Source organism: Mauremys mutica, chromosome 11 (genome assembly GCF_020497125.1).
Source record: "Mauremys mutica isolate MM-2020 ecotype Southern chromosome 11, ASM2049712v1, whole genome shotgun sequence".
NCBI classification, from domain to species: domain Eukaryota; kingdom Metazoa; phylum Chordata; order Testudines; family Geoemydidae; genus Mauremys; species Mauremys mutica.
The window spans coordinates 48,543,880-48,563,212 of record NC_059082.1 but is presented as its reverse complement, the minus strand read 5'-3'; the positions used below and the strand labels follow the sequence as shown (position 1 = coordinate 48,563,212).

The 19,333-nt window shown below is 51.1% G+C and overlaps 1 protein-coding gene across 5 annotated transcripts in view; it reads left to right on the top strand.

Moving 5' to 3' along the window:
- The window catches only part of TELO2 (telomere maintenance 2), a 41,380-nt gene extending 24,598 nt beyond the window's left edge, over positions 1-16,782 (top strand). For 3 of the 5 annotated variants that reach the window (XM_044980313.1, XM_044980311.1, XM_044980312.1), the window contains exons 13-21: positions 3,150-3,241; positions 5,528-5,644; positions 6,367-6,438; positions 7,112-7,282; positions 8,426-8,517; positions 11,628-11,727; positions 12,221-12,285; positions 13,176-13,291; positions 16,066-16,782. In XM_044980313.1, the coding sequence (XP_044836248.1) occupies positions 3,150-3,241; positions 5,528-5,644; positions 6,367-6,438; positions 7,112-7,282; positions 8,426-8,517; positions 11,628-11,727; positions 12,221-12,285; positions 13,176-13,291; positions 16,066-16,169 (929 nt within the window). In that variant the 3' untranslated portion in view covers positions 16,170-16,782. Of the gene's footprint in view, positions 1-3,149; positions 3,242-5,527; positions 5,645-6,366; positions 6,439-7,111; positions 7,283-7,730; positions 7,783-8,425; positions 8,518-11,627; positions 11,728-12,220; positions 12,286-13,175; positions 13,292-16,065 lie in introns of those variants that run through there. The other 2 variants (XR_006572495.1, XM_044980314.1) reach the window with 2 other exon arrangements.
- Positions 16,783-19,333: the final 2,551 nt, after the last annotated feature.

Genomic DNA, 19,333 nt, shown 5'->3' with positions numbered 1-19,333 from the left:
CTTATATAGCCATAGAATATGGTGGGAACCCTTTGTTTCAAAAACAGTTCCCAGCCCAGTTTGTGGAAAAATACATACCCCCAAAATGGAGTCCAAAGTCATGTGGGCTGGTCACATGCCCCTTGCAGAGTCATAGCAGCCATTACTCACATAGCAGCCATTACTCACATTGTTCAACAAAAAAACCTTCAAAAACAGACTTCAAAGAGAAACTGCAGAGCTACAATTCATTTGCAGATTTAACACCATTAATTTGGACTTGAGTAGGAACTAGGAGTGGCTGGCTCACTACAAAAGCAATTTTCCCTCTCTTGGTATTGACACCTCCTCATCAATTATTGGGAGTGGACCACATCCACCCTGACCAAATTGGCCTTGTCTACACTGGTTCTCCACTTTTAAGGTAACTTCCTTCTCTTCATGTGTCAGTATATTTATGCCTGCATCTGTAATTTTCACTTGATGCATCAGAAGAAGTGGGGGTTTTATCCACAAAAGCTTATGCCCAAATAAATCTGTTAGGGCTAGTCTACATGGGCAATGCTAAAGCGCTGCTGTGGTAGCACTTTAATGTGCCTTGTGTGGTCGCTCTTAAAAAATCCCACCTCAGCAAGGGCGTGGCTCCCAGCGCTGGGGTACTGTTTACACTGGTGCTTTACAAAGCTGCAATTTGCTGTGCTCAGGGGGGTGTTTTTTCACACCCCTGACTGAGAAAGTTGCAGCGCTGTTAATTGCCAGTGTAGACGAGCCCTTAGTTTTTAAGGTGCCACCGGACTCCTCGTTGTTTTTGTGGATACAGATTAACACGGCTACCCTTTTGATGCTTAATCACAGATTCAGCAGCAGGGGAGTTGGAAATAAGAAATTTACAATTCACCTGAAAGACAGTTTGCAGCTCACTTATGCCATGGAACTGCCTGACCCCATAACCCAGCAAAGGCTTTTCTAGTACAAAGGGTCAGATTTATAAGGGGGAAAAATGCCTCTAGATACCTCTCTTCCCTCTTGAAAGACAAAAGGACATCTGCTTGAAAGACAAAAGGACATCATTGAACTGGGGGGAGTGGTACTGGCCTGGAGGTTTTCCAGCCAGTACAGACCGTTGTAAACTTTTGGGTGAGAGAAACCTTTTTGCTTTTAAACATACTAGCCTTGTTAAAGCTTAGGTATTAGCTTGCATGTTTATCTTTTTTTTTTTCCTTTTGTAACCAATTCTGACTATTATGCCTTATCACTTGTAAATCACGTAATCTATCTTTCTCAAGTTAATGAACTTGTTTTACTCTTTTATCTAAACCGGTGTGTTTGATTGAAGTGTTTGGGAAATCTCAGCTTGGGTCAGCAGGGCTGGTGCATATTCATTACCCTTTGTTGGAGTGCTAGACTAATTTATGAGCTTGTACCCTCCAGTTGGCTGGTGAACAGTACATTTCTGGGGGGCAAGGCTGGGACTGAGGGATATGTGGGTGTCGCCTTGTATCTATTCATGGATGGCAGGGCATATCATTTATGTATTCAGCTAGGAGTGACTTCGCATGCTGGTGGCTGGGAGTGAACAGAGCCTGTAGGGAGTTGCTGTTTATTAGCAGAGCAATAGGCATCCCAGGCTAGAGAGCTAAGAGGACACAACAGTTCAGGTTACACCCTGTGGAATGTCACAGCGTCACAGCTGTGATCCTGATAAGTTGGGGGTGCCATCATTGAAATGGGAAATTAACTTACACACTTACTTGAGGTTCCTTTCCCTGCATCGGGCTTGCGTGTGCTTGACTGCTGGGACTGACTGGACTGTGGTGGAATCTCAAACAGATCCTGGCTCTCAGCATAGCTGGACCACCCCAGTTGCATGTCCCTTTCCTCTCAATGTCCCTTCCAGTCCTATGATGGGGGGGAAGGATAGCTCAGTGGTTTGAGCATTGGCCTGCTAAACCCAGGGTTGTGAGTTCAATCCTTGAGGGGGCCATTTAGGGATCTGGAGCAAAATAATCTGTCAGGGACGGTACTTGGTCCTGCTGTGAAGGCAGGGGACTTGACTCGATGACCTTTCAAGGTCCCTTGCAGTTCTACATTTCTATGATTCTCCTCCTCCTCTCACTCAGTGGCCTATGACTTAGGCTCCTTAGAGGTATCCCCGATGCTGTGCGGGATGGCAGTGGGGTCTTTGCCAAGTATATCATGCAGCTCTTTGTAAAAGCGTCGTTTCTGTGGCTCAGTACCAGATTAACTGACTGACTGGCCTCCCAAGGTTTCTGATATGCCTGCTGCAGTTCCTTCACTTTCATGCAGTGCTGCCGCTGATCCCTGGCATACCCCTTGTCCTGCATCCCCTGTGCAATGTGTTGATAGATATCCATGTTTCTCTGGCTGGTCCATAGCTGTGATTGCATAGCCTCTTCTCCCCACAGGCCCAGGAGATCCACTCCAGGCCATAGTGCATCTGGAACATATAACCAGCACGGTCAGCAGGGCAGTTGCACACAACAGTGGAGAGCTGCTAGGTGTGCTCACCAAGATGGACAGTTAGGAAAAGGCATTTCAAAAGTTGCAGGGATTTTAAAGGGTCATGGGACTTCTGGACTCTGTCACCTCTGGGGCAATGGAGTTCACAATTGTGACTGGAGTGGTCAGTGTTGAACATTCTGGGACAACTGCTGGAGGACTGTTAGGGTCATCATAGGTGTCTACGTTCATCCTGTGTTGACCTCAGTACACCGACCATGGCTCAACGCCACTTGGAGAGGTGGAGTCACTATGTCGGCATAATGGAGAGTTTACTTTGGTGGGAGACAAATTTAAGCATAGACACATGCACAACTAAGCTTACACAAGGCAGCTTACGGTGACTTAACGTTGTAGTGTAGACCAGGCCTAAGTAACCTCAGCTTAGTTCCTAGTGTCTGATCTTTATGCTGAGTTGGTGTTTTCTTCCTGATGGAAGAGACCAATTCTTATGCCCCTGAGTTTCCCCTGCTCTATCTCCCTGTCTATCCAGGTTCTTACACTATATGCTGAATTTCTACATCTGGCCTTGGTTGCAGCTTTCTTTTGAAGTGCAGGAAGGGAGGGGATATCTTTGGGATTCTTGCTAGTAGAAACATTCTCTCAGCTGGTCAGCATTGCTGAAGTGGTTGGTTTTTGTTTATCTTTAGTCCTAACTGGATCTGAAGACATGGACAAGTGGGAAGCTACAATGAAGGTTTTGGAGAGTCTGATTCGAAGGAATTCAGCTACTACAAGAGAGGTAAGGTCACATGGGCTTTAGTCAGAGGGTTGCCATCTTGGCCTCAGAAGGAAGCTAGGCATAACACAGTGCAAGACGGTAACATATAAAGAGCGACAGACCAGGCTGACTTGTCCTGGAGTTGGGACAGACCATGGTGATTGCAGCTGGCTCTTCTTGTCTCTTTTGGACTCCTTTTGCAGTGGGAATGGAGACCAGGAGACAGGTAGAGCCTTCCAGTGAGCTTAGGGTTGAGGAGGGTATTGTAAGCGGCACACTTTGTCCAGGGTGAGCAGAGCTGCCTGTGGAGCAGTTTTGAAGCCTAAGCAGGTGCAGCAATGCAAATCAGAAGACAACAATATGTCTTTATGCTTTTGTCAGACCCATTGTGTTCCACTCTTTCTGGCTCCTCATCAAGAGATGTTTTGGGCAGACTAGTCAAGATGCAGAGCCTGGGAGGGCGCAGAGAAATTAGGACAAGGGGTTGCTGATGCAATGGCTCTTCACCATGGGTCATCTAGAGGGACTGAACTTGCACTTTTTCAGTTGCAAAAGCATGGGCCTCTACCAACTGAACAAGAGATGTAACTGGTAGCAGTTTTAGGCTCTTCTTCTGTTCGGTGGGCTGGCCAAGGGCGGCAGGTTTGTAGAAATTTTGGTGGTGCCCAGAATGCTCAGAGCCCGAACTCCGTCTTCCACCTGCCTAAGGCTCTGCAAGGGAATTTGGGTGGGGGGAGGAGGTCTTGGGTGCAGGCCCTGGGTTGGGGCAGGGAATTGGGGTGTAGGACGGTTGAGAGGTTGGGGTCTGGGGTGCAGGCTCTGGGAGGAAGTTTGGGGATGGGAGAGGCTGCGGAGGGAGGAGGGTGCAGGCTCTTGAATGGAGTTTGGTTATAGGTTCTGGGCTGGGGAAAGGGGTGCAGGCTCTGGGAGGGAGTTTGGGTGAAGGAGGGGGTGTGTGGGAAGAGGGTGGGGTGCAGGCTCTGGGATGGAGTTTGGGTGCTGGGTGCAGGCTCTGGGCTAGGGCAGGGCCTAGGGTTGCAGGAGGGGGGTGAGGGGTGCAGGCTCTGGGCAGGAGTTTGGGTGCAGGCTCTGGGCAGGAGTTTGGGTGTAGGGGTGTGTGTGTGGGAAGGGGGTGGGAGTGCAGGTTCTAGAATGGAGTTTGGGTGCTGGGTGCAGGCTCCGGGCTGGGGCACTGGGTGGGGTGCAGGCTCTGGGATGGAGTGTGAATGGTTGGATGCAGGCTCTGGGATGGAGTTTGGGTGCTGGGTGCAGACTCTGGGCAGGGACTGGGGGTGTAGGAGGGGGTGAGGGGTGCAGGCTCTAGGCTGGGGGTGCAGATTCTGGGAGGGAGTTTGGATACCAGAGAGGGGGTGTGGGCTCTGGGAGGGGGTGGTGGGTGCTGTGGGGGAGGGGACTGCCATCACATGTGGCTTCCTTCCTCCCCTGCTGCCCCTTGCCATAGCCTCACTGGGAGTGGGGGATGGGGCTGCCCCTTGCCCAGTGTTTGCAGGAGTGGTGGCTGCCGGGGAGAGGGGGCTGGATCACAGGGTCAAACACTCACTGAGGCCCCAGCAACTGCTCAGATGAGTCATGGAGGTCTGCTCCAGATGTCTCCCGCCGGAAGCCTCCTCGGCGTCTGGTGTTGGGGGAGGGGAGGGCTGTCAAGCAGGTGTGTGCCTCCTTCCCCTTCCCCTCCCCCTCCCCCTCCCCCTCCCGCTCCTGAGGTGCAGCAGCAGCTGCCTCAGCCTCCTGCCGGTGTTGCTCTTGTGCTGCGCTGTAGTTTCTGGCAGCGGAGGCCAGGGAGAACCATGCCACTTTCACTCAGGCGGTGCTGTAGGGGCCGGGGGCCACTCCAGGCAGGGCCAGGGGAGAGACCCAGCTCCAAACATTTGTGGAGCAGGGCCCCCAGCCCTGAATATTGCTGGAGCCCGGGCACCACAAGAGACTATAACTCGCCGCCCCTTCTGGCCACTAGAGGGATCACTTACTGCACACATGCATGGTAGGTTTTACTGAGGTGTCTTCTCCGTTCCTTGCCACTAAGGTTCTTCCAAAAGCCATGTTTAAAAGGGGCATGGACATCAACCAAGTGGTTAGTCACTGCTTTGAGCAGCCCCATCTCAGTGGCACCCTGGCTTGTCATGTCCTCTGCCGTGTCTAATACTCAGGCCCTGCCTCTTCATGTCCAGTCCTCTCACAGAGGCAGCCAAAATGAAGTTTGTTTTTGCATCTTCCTTTGTAAACCCTCAGGGGAGGGAAGAGCGTGGAGCCCAGCAGGTGGCCTCTCTGCTTTTATATTTTGTGCAGGTGAGCATGGAGCTGGCTAAAGTACTGCTGCACCTGGAGGAAAAGACCTACATAGAAGGCTTTATGGAGCTCCGTAAGAGAGCCCTAGTGGCTGTCACCATCACAGATCCAGTGCCAGTGAGTCTCTGTGCTTCTTCCTCATAATAAGCACAGGCTTAAGGATTTGAGCAATTGCAGCTGGTGTCTCTTGCTGGCATGGCAGAAGCAGTTTCCATGATGGCAGGCTGGATGACCCTTTAGGGAGCAGGCTGAGTTTGTGTGAAGAGCTGTCCTGCCTCCTCACCAGCTGGGCCATGAACTGGAACGAGTATCTGCATTGGGATGATTGTAGCTAAGGTGTTAGAGGGTTAGTGTCTGAGAGGGAAACTCTGGGCTAGAGATTTAGACAATTGAAATGATTGGATAGGAAGTGTCCAGAGGTGATGGAGAAATGTGAGTGTTTCTCTGGGCAAATTAGCTAGCCTTGGGCAAGTCCCATAGCCTCATTGTGCCTCAGTTTCCGCATCCGTGAAAGGAAACTTCTTTGCTTCTGAGACGAGCTAAGGTTGGATTAGTTACTGATTGCAGAGCACTTGGAGACCCCGGGTGGAAGGTGCTATAGAATGGCAGAGTCATGTTGGTTGGTATTGGCATCCTCTTGGGAGGGTGTGGCAGTGCAAGTCCCTGAATTTCCCCTGCTCGGATGGTGGTTCTCCCCCCATTTGTGGATTTTCCTGGTTTATTACTAACAGGAGTTAGGATTTTCCTCTTTAGAACTCCAGCCCTCGGGGAGGAGTTGGGGGGAGCAGGTTTCTTACCCAATTATTGGTTCATGCTCCTTATTCCCTGGCTTGGTGCAGGTGGTGCAGTATCTGACCTCCCAGTTCTATTCCCTGAACTACAGTCTCTGTCAGCGCATGGACATTCTGGATGTAAGTGACTCACCTCTTCTTTCCTCTTTGTTCTCTAGCTCCTCCCCTTTCTTTTACCTTCCCATCCATGAGTCCCCCTGTTGCACCAGACCTGTCTTTGGGAAATGAGCTGAGGTAATCCCTTTACTCCTGATTAAAAAGGACAATGGGGCGAAGCAGGAGCAGCCTGGGGAAAGCTGTTACATTAACATCAGTTACCGCCCTTCACTTCCTGCCCTCAAAGGTTAATGCGCTGTACAGTTGTGATGGGAACCAAGGAGGGAAGAGATAGCAACGGAGAGGCCAGGATGGTGACCACTTGTCTGGAAGCAGACAGTGGTTTTTAGGGAGTCTACTAAAATGTCCTGGTGCTTTTTCAGTCTGCTGCCTGATTAACTTCTTAACCAGGCACCCTCCCCATGCTGCCACCTCACTTCACTTACTGTACCTAGAGGAGCCACTGTCTGCTTTCCAGGCTGGACAGGTAAGCTCCTCCGCACATCTCGGAGGCACTCGGTTGCCTCAAACTTGTGGGGTCAGCCCTTCCACCCTCACTTGAGCTCTTTTGTGCCTGCCCCTCTCCTCATTCCTGCCCTGCTCCCACAAGCTCAGTGCAGGTGACTGTTGCTCTTAGTATCTTTGTTAGGGAGAAGGAATTATCGTCTTCTAATGGAACCTCTTTCCATTTATCTAGGTCCTAGCTTTGGCTGCTCAGGAACTCTCTCAGCCCCAGGCCTCTGGGAAAAATAAGCCCCGCAGCACCCAGAGTCCCTGCACCCTGACTGTCCCTTGCAGTGACAGCTCCCAGAACTGGAGAAGGATTGTGGATGAGAGGATCAAAAGCAAGACGCACCGTTTGGCGAAGGTGAGGCCAGGTTGCTCAACAGTGGAAATACAGGAGCACCTCATACCACAAAGCAGAGAGAGCTGCAGTAGGACTAACTATGAGAATTGCCACAATCCTATCCAGGCCAGGGACCATTGCAGCATCATGAAAGGCTGGGGAACTTTGTTTTAAAAAAAGAATTCCAGAGTCTTCTGTGTCTCCTTGGCAGGGGGCTGTATCCAGCTCCTTGAAGCACTCACACCCCTATCTCCACCCCTGCCCCATGTTGGGAGGGAACTGTCTCTATATCTTGAACTCCCTGCCTCACATTGGGAGCTCCCAATCTCCACTCTGTGCTTCCAGTCCACAGAGCTGCCCTCTGCCTACCCCCATGAGGGGGCTATAGCTCCACCACTCATTTCTCAGCCCCTTCCTCCAGTCCCATCCTGGGAGCCAACCACCTCCATTTTGTATCTCTAACCCCCAGAGCTTCCCTCTGTCTTGCATTGATAGAAGTTGTTGATTAACTCCCAGAGCTCCTTTACCTTCTGTGCTGGGAGGTAAGCCTCATTTCTGAGCCTCACTTATCTTGTGCATGTTGCTTTGCTTCCCCTCAAGTTTCCCCCTCCCATACCACAGGACTGGACCCAGACTGTGTAGAACTCCTCAGAGATGGGGATGAGGAGGAATTGGAAACGGGGAAGCCAAGTCTGGGGAATTTGACTCAAGCATGCAGTGTTGAGTCACTCTACACTCTAGTTTCTAGTTACAAGGTATATTTTTCCTCAGGTGTGAATAGTCTTAATATGGTTGGAAGCTCTGCAAGCAGAGGAAGGAGACTGAGCACTTCACATGCTGAAGTCTATACTATCATTCTATTAAAGAGAACCTGTTGTTAAAAGCTGGAGTGTCTTGTTCTTAAAGTTCTTAAACCAGTGTAGGCCCAGCTGGGAAATGCCAGTCAGAGGCAATGTCAGGAGCGTAGGAGAGCAGCAGTGGTAGGTCAGGACACTGCAAGGTACAAAAGACGCTTCAGTGCTAAAAAAAAAATGCTACTACGGTGCTTTTCCCTCTCTGCTGCAGCTAGGTCTGACAGCACTGAGGAGTGAGGTCATGTAACCCCTTCAGAGGCACTTACTGCACCTATGTTTCCTCTCTAAACCTCTTTTCTCTTTTGGACAGAGTCAGTCTCTAGTGGAACCGGCTTGTGGCCCAAACAAATTCAGTTCTTTAGCTGGACATTTCTTCTTCCCCCTGATTCAGAACTTTGACAGGTGAGATGGCGAGTGCCTTGGGATCCTAACTTACCAAGGGACGATGGCAATACATGACTGCGAGGGTGAACCTTGACCTTGCTCTGTTAATGTCATCAGTGACTGAACTGAGAGACAGAGAGGTGGTGTGACTTTCTCAAGGCCCCAAAGGGAGTTGGTGCCTGAGTCAGGAATAGAACTCGTGGAGAGCCACATACCAGTCCACAGCTCAAATTCCTAGGCTATGTCTCTTCCCAAAGTGACCATAATAAAGCAGTGAATTGGGATGAGGGCTTGTGTTTTCAGAAGTAACTAGGGATTTGGGAGCCCAATTGAGACAACTTAAAGGGGCCTCATTTTCAGAAAATGCTGAGAACCTGCCCTCTGAAAACCAGGATGCTCTAAGGTGTCTCAAGTTGGGCATCCTGAAAAGGAGGCACCTAAACAACTGGTCACTCTTGGAAATGTATGCCTAGTTGAGCAAAGAGCTTTGCAGCAAGAAAATGTATGCTAACAAGCAGGGCTAATGGAAATAGCCTTCTTTGCAAGCCTAAGTGTGGTGTTAGTGCTGTTAGCCAACCCTTCCGGAGCTGGATTAGAGCAGACCAGACCTTGCATGAATTACAGGTCCTGTTATCCCATGTTTGGAGTCAGTGAAATTGGATCCTGAGCTATTCCTGGTCTGCTTATTGGGGGATGATAAAATGGAGGCTGGATGCTTGCTAGTCTGCACACACACTGGTGGTTTCTTCCCTCTTCTTAGAGATTTATAGTAGCAGGACGGCTCTGCTGTAATGGTTCATATCAAGGCAGCTTCCTTCCCTTTTAACTACAGTACATTCAGAAATATCATAAATAATACTAGAGTTGTCAGAGTAACTGGACAAAGCTTACTTGACTATAATACCCCTGCTTTGTTCATAGTTTCCCTGCTGACTAGTGAATTAGTCAGTGATGTGCAGTAGTTTTCAGGGCCTTATCCTCAGCCCATTGAATTCAGTAGAAATCTTTCCACTGACTTCAGTAGACCATGGATCAGCCTCTGAAGAAGTTCTGCTGGAACAGTTTTCAAAATCTGTCTGATTATTTTCCTCCAACAAATGTATCAGTGCCCTTAAGAAGGGCCTGTTATACTTAGTGGCTATGCAAAGACAAATGAGTGTGTGTGGGGAGAGAAAATGGTACAGAATCCTACTTCCATTACAGATTTGAGCAGTGAGCAATTATTAAAATAGGAAATCACTTTGCTGGGGTTTTCTTTAAATTGCTCTGCAGTGTACTGAGCACAACCAAGCCATGCCGTGGCTGTACTGGGGCTAGGGAACGAACCCAAGATTCAGGAGGCTGAATTTCAGCAGAATCTCCTGTTTTCTTGGTTTCTATCTGTGGGTAATACTGAAGCCTCATTTATCCCTGGGGAATATGGAGCTCCCAGCATCATAGGGCTGATCCTTTTTTTTAAAAAAAAAAGAAAGAACTCTTCAGATTGTCATGTTCACCTTCTATAACTGACCAGAGAACAGAAGCACTAGACTGTGTTCAGTACTAGTCAGCCCATCTCTAGCAGTGAGGAAGCTCTGGGAGTGTCAATGAAAATGGCTAGCAACCCCTCCCAAATTGGTGTCATTTGCATATTTTATAATCATATACTCCTCTCCAATATCCAAGTCAGTAACAAAAATATTAAATAGTACCAGGCCCAGGAAAGACCCCTGCAGCATCACACTAGATACACCCTCCCAGTTTGGCAGCAAACCATTGATAACTACTTTTAGTACAGCCTTTCAAAAGCTATGCACCCGCATTATAGTAAATTCATGTAGACCACATTTCCCTGATTTGCTTATGAAAATGTCATGTGGGACAAAAGCCTTCCTAAAATCAAGATATATCATGTCTGCACCTTGCGCCCCATCAACTAGCCAGGAACTCTGACAAAAGAAATGTAGGTTGGTTTGGCATGATTTGTTCTTGGCAAATCCATGTTAACTATTACTTATAACCCCTCTGTCCTCTAGGTGCTTATAAATTGAGAATTTAAAACTTTGTTCCAGTTTCTTTACAGGTATTGAAGTTAGGCTGACCAGTCCATAATTCTCTGAGATCCTCTTCCCCCCTCTCCCTCCCTTTTAAAGACAGGTACTATGTTTGCCCTTCTCCAGTCCTCTGGAAAACTCTGATCTACTTTACTTGGGGGGTGTTGAGGATGAATTAACATCTGTAAAGTATTTTGAGATCCTCTTTAAATACACTCAACTGATTGAAACTACAGTAATAAAAATAAGCTGTCAGCAGGACTGTGCAGGCAGGAGGTACAATGGGGGATGCCCGAGAAGCATTTGGATGGCTCTAGAAGCCTACTCCAGGAGTCTGATGGACAGGGCTCTATGTCTGGAAAAGAGGTGGAGCACGGAAAGTGATGCTTTGCTTTTGGAGGATGCTAAGCAGTAGTTCCTTTGAATGGCCACAAGGGGGCTCTGGCACACTAACAGTCCAGACAGTTCATTCAGTAACGGAAGGACATTTATGACTGAAGTTTTGGTGCTATGCTTGGTTATCAGGCAACATTCCTACAAGCTATTACATCTCAATTGTAAGGAGCTGCAGTCTATCGCCCTGGATAGCCCCCACAGCCACAGTGTTGCTTTCTCCACCTTGCCAGGTGCTTGGATTCATAGTTGACCAAATCTAGGCAGCAGTTTAATGTTAGTCAGGTAAGGATGCTCTAAGGTAATTAAGGGCCTGGGCAAAGTCCTAAGGGAGGCATGTTACAGACAGCATTAATGTGGTCTCAGTTCTGATTGTTTACAACAAGAAAACGGGACCTGGCATTTGCATGCATTACTTCCTAGTTCAGCCAGACTTCACCAGCAAGCCAAGTCAGAAGTTCCCCTGGCCAGACAGTGAGCAGTGTTGTTCTCAGCACACTTTTGGGGGCACATGGGAGCCAGTAGATGTGGTGGGAGGCATTCTCCATTTTACTTTGGTAGCCACTGTCTCCAGGACAGAGATTGCCAGTGACCAGCTGGGCACAGTGTTTCCTGCTGACCTTCCAAGTCATGCTCTGGCAGGTCTGAATAGGCAATAAGAAAACTTGCCAACCCAAATGAACTGTCTCTCTTGCATTGCAGGCCTCTGGTGACCTTTGACCTTTTGGGAGATGATCACCTTGTGCTAGGAAGGCTGGCTCACACTCTTGCAATCTTGATGTACTTTGCCATCCATACTGTGGTAAGGAAGTTGAGGCCCATAATGCAGCACTTGCTGACTGCAGTGGGGGTGAGCCCCGAGATGGCCTCTGAAGTGGCATTTGAGCATGGCGCCTGCTGCACTCATTGGGGAATGACCCCAATGTGTAGGGGGATGCCATACCAGTGAGCAGCTGGCAGATGCTGGGGGATGGGCCAGAGAACAGGGCTGGGAGCTAGGAATCCTGCATTCTGCTCCCTGTGTGTACTTGGGCATGTATCTTTACTGCCTGTTTTCCCCATCTGCAAAATGGGGTTAAGAGTTACCTTCCTGCTTCCCAAGAGGTGCCTGAATGGAGGGAAAAAAAACCCAGTATGTGCTGACTGCTATAAGAGGCATTGAGTTCCCCAGAGACCCATCTGGGTGACTTTTTCCCATTGCATGTGGGCCTGGACGTGGACAAGTCAATATCCCTTGTGGGTCAGTGTGTAAGAAGCTGCCTATTCACTGTGTTCCCCTCAATCCTGTCCTGCAGGCAGCTGCTGCCATGGGAAAATCACTGCTGGAGTTCGTCTGGGCCCTGCGCTTCCACACAGATTCGTGAGTTGTGTTTCTGTGGTTATTTTGGTGATGGGAAGATGATCAGCTCGAGGGCCAGGTGCTCTTACTGGGACTTTTCAATCTCAGGCAGAGAGAGTATTGCCTGATGCCTTTGTGGTTAATTTAATGCACCATTCTCTTTGCTCACCTCTGCCCCCTTCCCCACCCTGCTCCATATTAGAGCAAAGCCTGCAGTGCCTCATGCAGGCAGAAGAGATTGATGTAGACAGGAGATGGGGCTGTCCTTGGGAGCCCCATCAGCACTAAACACTCCTTTAATCCTAGTATCACAGCAGCCATGATAGTTTTGGCTAAGGTGGAGCTTTTATTGCCAACTCCTGTGTCCTGGCACCTTGCTCACCTTTTGGTCTGAAACCTCTTGAATGTCTTCTCTGTCCAGAGCTGCAGTCAGTGCATGTAGGAAGCATGGCAGAAACCTTTTGGACCCATTTTTGAGTTATCCCTGAGGTGGCTTCACCATGTAAGATATTTCCCAAGTGCTTTTTTTTTCTGCAGGAGCTCAGAGTAACTGAATGATTTGGATTTACACCATCACAGCTGGAAGGGTATTGAGCAGATCAAGTAGCCTTTCTGCTCACCCCCAGTCCAGGCTTCCACAGTCTCCCAGCCTCTTCTGGTCCAGGGAGCAAGAGACTGGCCCCAGCTCCGCTGAGTGGCAGCATAGAGCTGAGCAAGGGGACCAGGCCTGCCAATTCTGACTAAATCCCTGCTCACTAGGAGTCTGGCTGTGCTGGCAGTAGCCATCTGTGAGAAACTTAAGGGCACTGCAGTAAAACACACTGTGTGGAGAAGAGCAGCTAATTCGGTGTGTAGGTGAAAGGAAGAGAGAGAAGCTGCAGCCTCTCACTGGGTCATTGCTTCTCCATTAGGTATGTGCGTCAGGGCCTCCTGTCCGCAGTCTCCTCCATCCTCCTCAGTATCCCTAGTGAGCGGCTGCTGGAGGACATGACAGATGAGTTCCTGGAGACACAGTCCTGGCTGGCAGGTGAGGGAGATGGTGGTAGTAACAGGGCGTAGTGTCCGTAGGACCGGAAGGCATAAGGGATGTTTTGCTACTTTCTTTATGCTGCTGAATAGAGCCTCATGTTGACGTGCATGTCATTTGTATTAAGAAGGGGCCAAATTATCAATCCAGTACAGTCCTTGCTGCAAGAGAGGGTGTGCTGCAGAAGCATTCAAAGTGCAAAGCCTTGGGCCAAATATGGCATATAGTATTCTAACATAGTCACCCTCACCTTCCATAGGGAAATACAGCCTATGGAGACTACAGGTCCCAAAATGCAGTGTACTTACGCCAAGCACTGTGCCCCTCATATTCCATGGACTTGTAGGCTGGACCTTCATGTTTTAAATTACTTGCAGACCTTGAACTTTTGATAAGCAACCAGTGTCTCCTGGGTTGGTAGAATTTGTACAGCCTAGGTGCACTGGGTGCATGGAGAATGGGGAGCATCCTCATACCAGTTTTCATGGTTGCAAAGGATGAGAGCAGGAGGGCATGGTCCTTTCTTCCAAATTTCCTAGTGCTGAGAGAATGAACATCTGGTCTACAAAACAGAGTGAGTGACTCAGCCAGCTTGCACTACAGGAGTGTGGCCTGTAGCACATGGCAGCACGTGTCACACAGCACTGCATTTGAGATGACATGCTGGAAACTTGCAAGAGGAAATGGCACTGTATGCTCTCAGCCTCTGGCTAGGTTTGGATACACTTCTGTGTGCTAACTGGTCCCTTTACTATTTTTCTGCCCTTTGTTGGTTTCCTTCACCATCCTGACATTTAGAAAACTGGCTTCCCATGGGGGCTGGGCCGGAATTGACACTGACACAGCCAGTCTCTGATCCCTGCAGGTTATATAGCTCTGTGCCCTTAAAGGGAAAGAGCAGCCACGGGGGCCAGAAACTCCACATTTCCCATGACATGGTGTGCGCTGAAGAATCTGCCTCCCTCTACTGTAATGTTCCTGAGGGCAAGGGGAGTCTTTCCAGGAATGTTGTAAATGTCTGAGGAATTCAGTACAAGGAGCACTGTGGTCTATCTGTCTTTAACTAGCAGATAGTTGTAGCTGTACTTGGCAGGGAGAGGGGCAGGACTGGTATAACAGCACCTCCTTTCTGTGTCTGAAACTAGTCTTGTGGATGCCTCTTCTGGTGCTAGGAAGATAGTGATGCTTGTACAGACGCAGTGAGCACAGTTGAGTTCAGGTAGCATGGTGATGAGTGCAGGATAAGAGCATAATAATGCAGCACAAGCCTGCACAGCCCCCTCATACACACAAGCCTCGGTTCCTGCCCCAAGAACTTTACTTTCTAATTCCATCCCAGATAGAACCAGTCAGACACATGCAGTGCCCTGGATGCCATTAGAAAGTCAGTTGTTTCCATCAGGTACTACAGAATTCCTCTGTACTTGCAATGGGAAACAACTGGGCTGTCTGTCTCTCCCACTGCTGGGGAGCAAATGCTGGCAAATGCTGACTTGATGGCCATCCCTGAATGGGAGAAGCTTCCATGAGTTGGAGAAGGTATATCATTCTTGCATTGGTCACTTCTGATAAGCTTCAGCTGCAGAGCATTTTGAGGACAAGAGTTCTAAGCAGCATTTAATTTGTCACTTTCCTTGTTCTGCCTCATCACTTTGGGTAGGTTATGCTAGGCCCTGCCCCTAAAAATTCAGTTACTCCATCATCTTGAAAAGACATGATCCCTTCTTTGGCTCAGCTGCAGAGGTCCTTGGAGGGAATCCCCTTCACCCCACATGAGGCCTGGAGCAGTTTGCAGGGAGTGTGTCTTCTCATGTCAGAACTTCACTGAGGTGCAGGGTCATTCCCCTTCCTTTCTCCCTACCCCACCTTTGCAGCATAGTTAGCTCAAGCTCCATGCTCTGGCATCCTCTCCAGTTGCATATCACACACTCTGAGCTAAGAAACTGGGGCTGTACATGCTCATGTGGCTGCTTCCCCCACCTTGAGTATGGGAATACCAGCCTGAAGCTCTCCCTGAGTTTATAAATAACCCTACTCCATCTGTGTGAGTCATGTGCTTAGGCTGACACAGTGCTGGGCTCTGAGCACACCCCTTGTGCGTACAGGATATCCTCACACAGACTCTCTGCTCTTCCAGACTCCCTCCTGCTCTGACATCCTGAGTGCATCCTGAGTTTTTACTTTGAGCCCATTATGGGCCCTTGAAATAACAGTTTCATGGATGTTCTGCAAATGCCTTTAATTTACATGGTGCTCACAGCGCCAGGTCTGTGTGAAGGCACCATGATGGCTTGGGCTTACACCTCCATCAGCTGACTGCTAGTGATACTTAAGGGCTATTCTTATTCTTCACTACACCCATTTGTGCACATGGTTATGTGATCTGTTGGTGATTGTGTACAAACAGAATATGTACACACGAGTTAGAAGCTGCCTTAAAACCTGACCCTTCTTTCCCTGATGTCAGGTTCCCACGCCACCTACATTACCTGCCCCCATGCCAGTCATTTTGGAACTGACAATCTAAGTGTTAGTGTGCACCTGGGTGAGTGAACATGCAACACAGGCTAAAACTAGTGTTTGGTCTAAGCAATCTGAGTGTAGATATCTCGCTGGAGATAAGTTGAGTATCTTCTGGGCCTAAATCTGGGTAGTGTGAGAAGTAGGTTAGTTTCCTTTCACTGTTATTGGATTTCAGCAGTTCAGGAAAGGACTGTAAAGAGCATCCTTGTTTTCCTCCCAGTGTCAAATAATGGCATTGTCCTCTTTTGCAGATGTAGCAGAGAAGGACCCAGATGGGGACTGCAGGAGGCTGGCCTGGCAGAACCTGCTGCTAATGGAGAACTTGCTAAAAAAACTCAGAAGTGTCCCTTCCTAGTTGTGGGGAGGAATTGAAAACAGAGGTGACCTCCACCTAACACACTTGCCAGCTGGCTGTTCATAGGCACTGCTGGGCTCCTTCACCAATCACCAGGCTGGAGAAGAAAAGGGGCAGGGTGTACAGCTAAAGCCAGGGAGCCCGACTTGACACCTGGACATTGTAGTGGGGGCCAACTTAGTGAGCTATTTGCTATCCGGTACGGAGTGTACAGATGCAGGAAAATGGACTAGTGCTGCCATCCTCTTTACACCTCCCCCTCTCCAACACACTCTGCACCAGCTATTTATAGCCTTGGCAGAGTTGAATGTTCAGCTAAAAATATAATGAAGACCTCACAGCAGACTTCTCTTCAGGAAAACAGGAGGAGTGGATGTGGCCACTTACCTCACGGGGCCAGCTCCATGGTATCCCTGTAGTGAAGGGTTAAGGGTCTCCCAGCAGTCAGCCTTTGGCAGACAAGTTACCAGCCTCCTGGTAGGGATCATAGATGAGGGTTGGAAGAGACCTCAGGAGGTCATCTAGTCCAACCCCCTGCTCAAAGCAGGACCAAACCCAACTAAATCATCCCAGCCAGGGTTTTGTCAAGCTGGGCCTTAAAAACCTCTAAGGATGGAGATTCCACCACCTCCTTAGGTAACCCATTCCAGTGCTTCACCACCCTCCTAGTGAAATAGTGTTTCTTCTTCGAGTGATTGCTCCTATGCATTCCAGTCAGGTGTGCGCACCGCGCATGCACGGCTCTTCGGAACATTTTTACCCTAGCAACTCCGGCGGGCCGGCTGGGCGCCCCCTGGAGTGGCGCCGCTATGGCGCCGGATATATACCCCAGCCGGCCCGTCCGCTCCTCAGTTCCTTCTTACCACCCGTGACGGCCAGTTGGAACAGTGGAGTGCTCTCTTACCTCCACAGCCCTAGCGTTTCTCCATTCTTCTTTGTACATAGTTGGTTAACTTAGTTTAGTAGTTAGATTAGTTGAATAAGTTTAGTTATAGTATAGTAGGGGAATTAGAGGGGTTCGCCCCTCTTCTTCCACAACCGGTGCGGGCTCATGCCCAAGGCACCGGGGTTTAAGCCCTGTGCGGCTTGCCAGCGGCACATGCCCATGGGCAACCCGCACGACTCCTGCCTGCGCTGCCTCGGGGAATCTCACAGGACAGATAAGTGCCCGATCTGCACGGCGTTTAAGCCGCGCACCAGAAAGGAGCGAGACTCTCGCCTCAAGCAGCTCCTTACGGAGTCGGCACTTCAGCCTCCCGCGCCGTCCCCGGCGGCACCGAAACCGTCCTCGGCGCACAGCGCACCAGCAGCACCGAGCCGCCCCGGTACCGACGCGGCTAAACCTTCACAGACGGCACCGAAGTCCCGGCACCGTTCCCCCTCTCCACCGAGGAAGCGGAAGACGGCGCACTCGGCTCCTAAGCCTCCTGTTTCGGGACAATTTACCCAGCCATCACCGGCACCTCCGGCACCGGCTGTGGTAGTGCACAAGCCGTGCACGGTCCCGTTGACTCCGGCACCTCAAGAGCCGTCGAGTCCGGTACCTCCCTGCTCCCCGGTGACAACCGCGGTCGAGCTGCATCTCCCGTCCACGCCCGAGACATTCTCGACGGTGAGAGAGCTTATCGAGCTCACAGAGGCACCGAGCCTCCGGCCCCCGGCACCGCCGGTGCGGGCTGTGCAGTCAGCGGGCAAGCCGGCCATGATGCGGCCCCCTTCCCCTGACAGACGGGAGAGACGGCGCTCCAGGACTCGGTCTCGCTCCCGGTCCCGAAGACGGTCTCCGTCGCGCCGCTCCAGGTCCCGGCACCGCTCTCCATCGCGGTACCGTTCACCCTCTCGATGCCGGTCGCAGTCCCGGTACCGCTCAACATCGCGGTACCAGTCGCACTCCCGGAGACGCTCCCGGTCCCGATCACCGTCCCGTCGGCACCGCAGGAAGTCCGAGTCCCGGCACCGGTCCCGGCAACGTGACTCCAGAAGCCGCCCCCGGCACTGCCGGTCGAGATCCTGGTCGAGCTCCCGGCACCGGTCGAGCTCCCGGCACCGCGGCAGTCGATGGTCTCGCTCGCCATCCCGGTACCGCGACGACCGGCACCGACCCTCGGCACCGTCCGGGGACAGGCTGCCAGCTTCGACGGCGCAATCCGTCAGCGCCTCCGCGCCTCCGTGGCCATCCTGTCACTCGTCGGTCGCTTCACGGGCAGACAGCTATGGCCATCTCCAGGCGGCCCCGCACGGACAAGTCCAAGGGGCACAGCAGTGGGGTTTTTGGGTCCCCTGGGCCCAATACGAAGCTCAAGGGCTACCTTGCCCCCAGCAGACCCCAGCCTCCGAGCGCAGAGTGCCGGAGGCCACTGTCAGCAGGCCACCCCCATCACCGGGTGAGGCCCAGTTACCGCCTGATCCTGCGGAGCGTCCACGGTCCGAGTCAGCTGCCCACCCCATCGAGGACCCACCTGCGGAGGCGGTGGTCCAAGGGCTCTCCTCGTCATCTTCACCAGACGAGGTGGTGGCGGGGCCTTCTACGGCAGACCCTCCGCCTATTGACTTGCGGGCCCACCAGGACCTCCTTCACCGGGTGGCGAAGGCTATCGACCTACCGGTAGCGGAGGTCACTGAGGATGAGGACCCGGTGACAAATGTGATTGGAGCGGAGGCTCCAGTGCGGGTGGCCATGCCGTTCATCCGCACTATCCAGAAAAATGCCACTACCATCTGGCAGTCACCGGCGTCCGTCCCTCCCACCGCCCGTGGTGTCGAAAGAAAGTACTCCGTCCCCCCCACGGGGTACGAGTACTTATATACCCATCCTGCACCAGACTCGCTCGTGGTCCAGTTGGTCAACGACCGGGAAAGGCATGGTCAGCCAGCCCCTGCGCCAAAGTCCAAGGAAGCGAGGCGCATGGACCTGTTGGGCCGAAAGGTCTATTCGGCAGGGGGTCTCCAGCTCCGAATCGCCAACCAGATGGCCCTCCTCGCCAGATACACCTTTGACATCTTTGACTCCACTTTGGCCAGGGCCTGCCTCCCACGCTCTCGGCACCAGACGATGGTATCCATCATCCAGGCCCTTCTCACCTTTCCCACAACGACGGTTCGGTCCTGCCTGCGCCTCCTGGGCCACATGGCGTCCTGTACGTTCGTCACAGCGTACGCGAGGC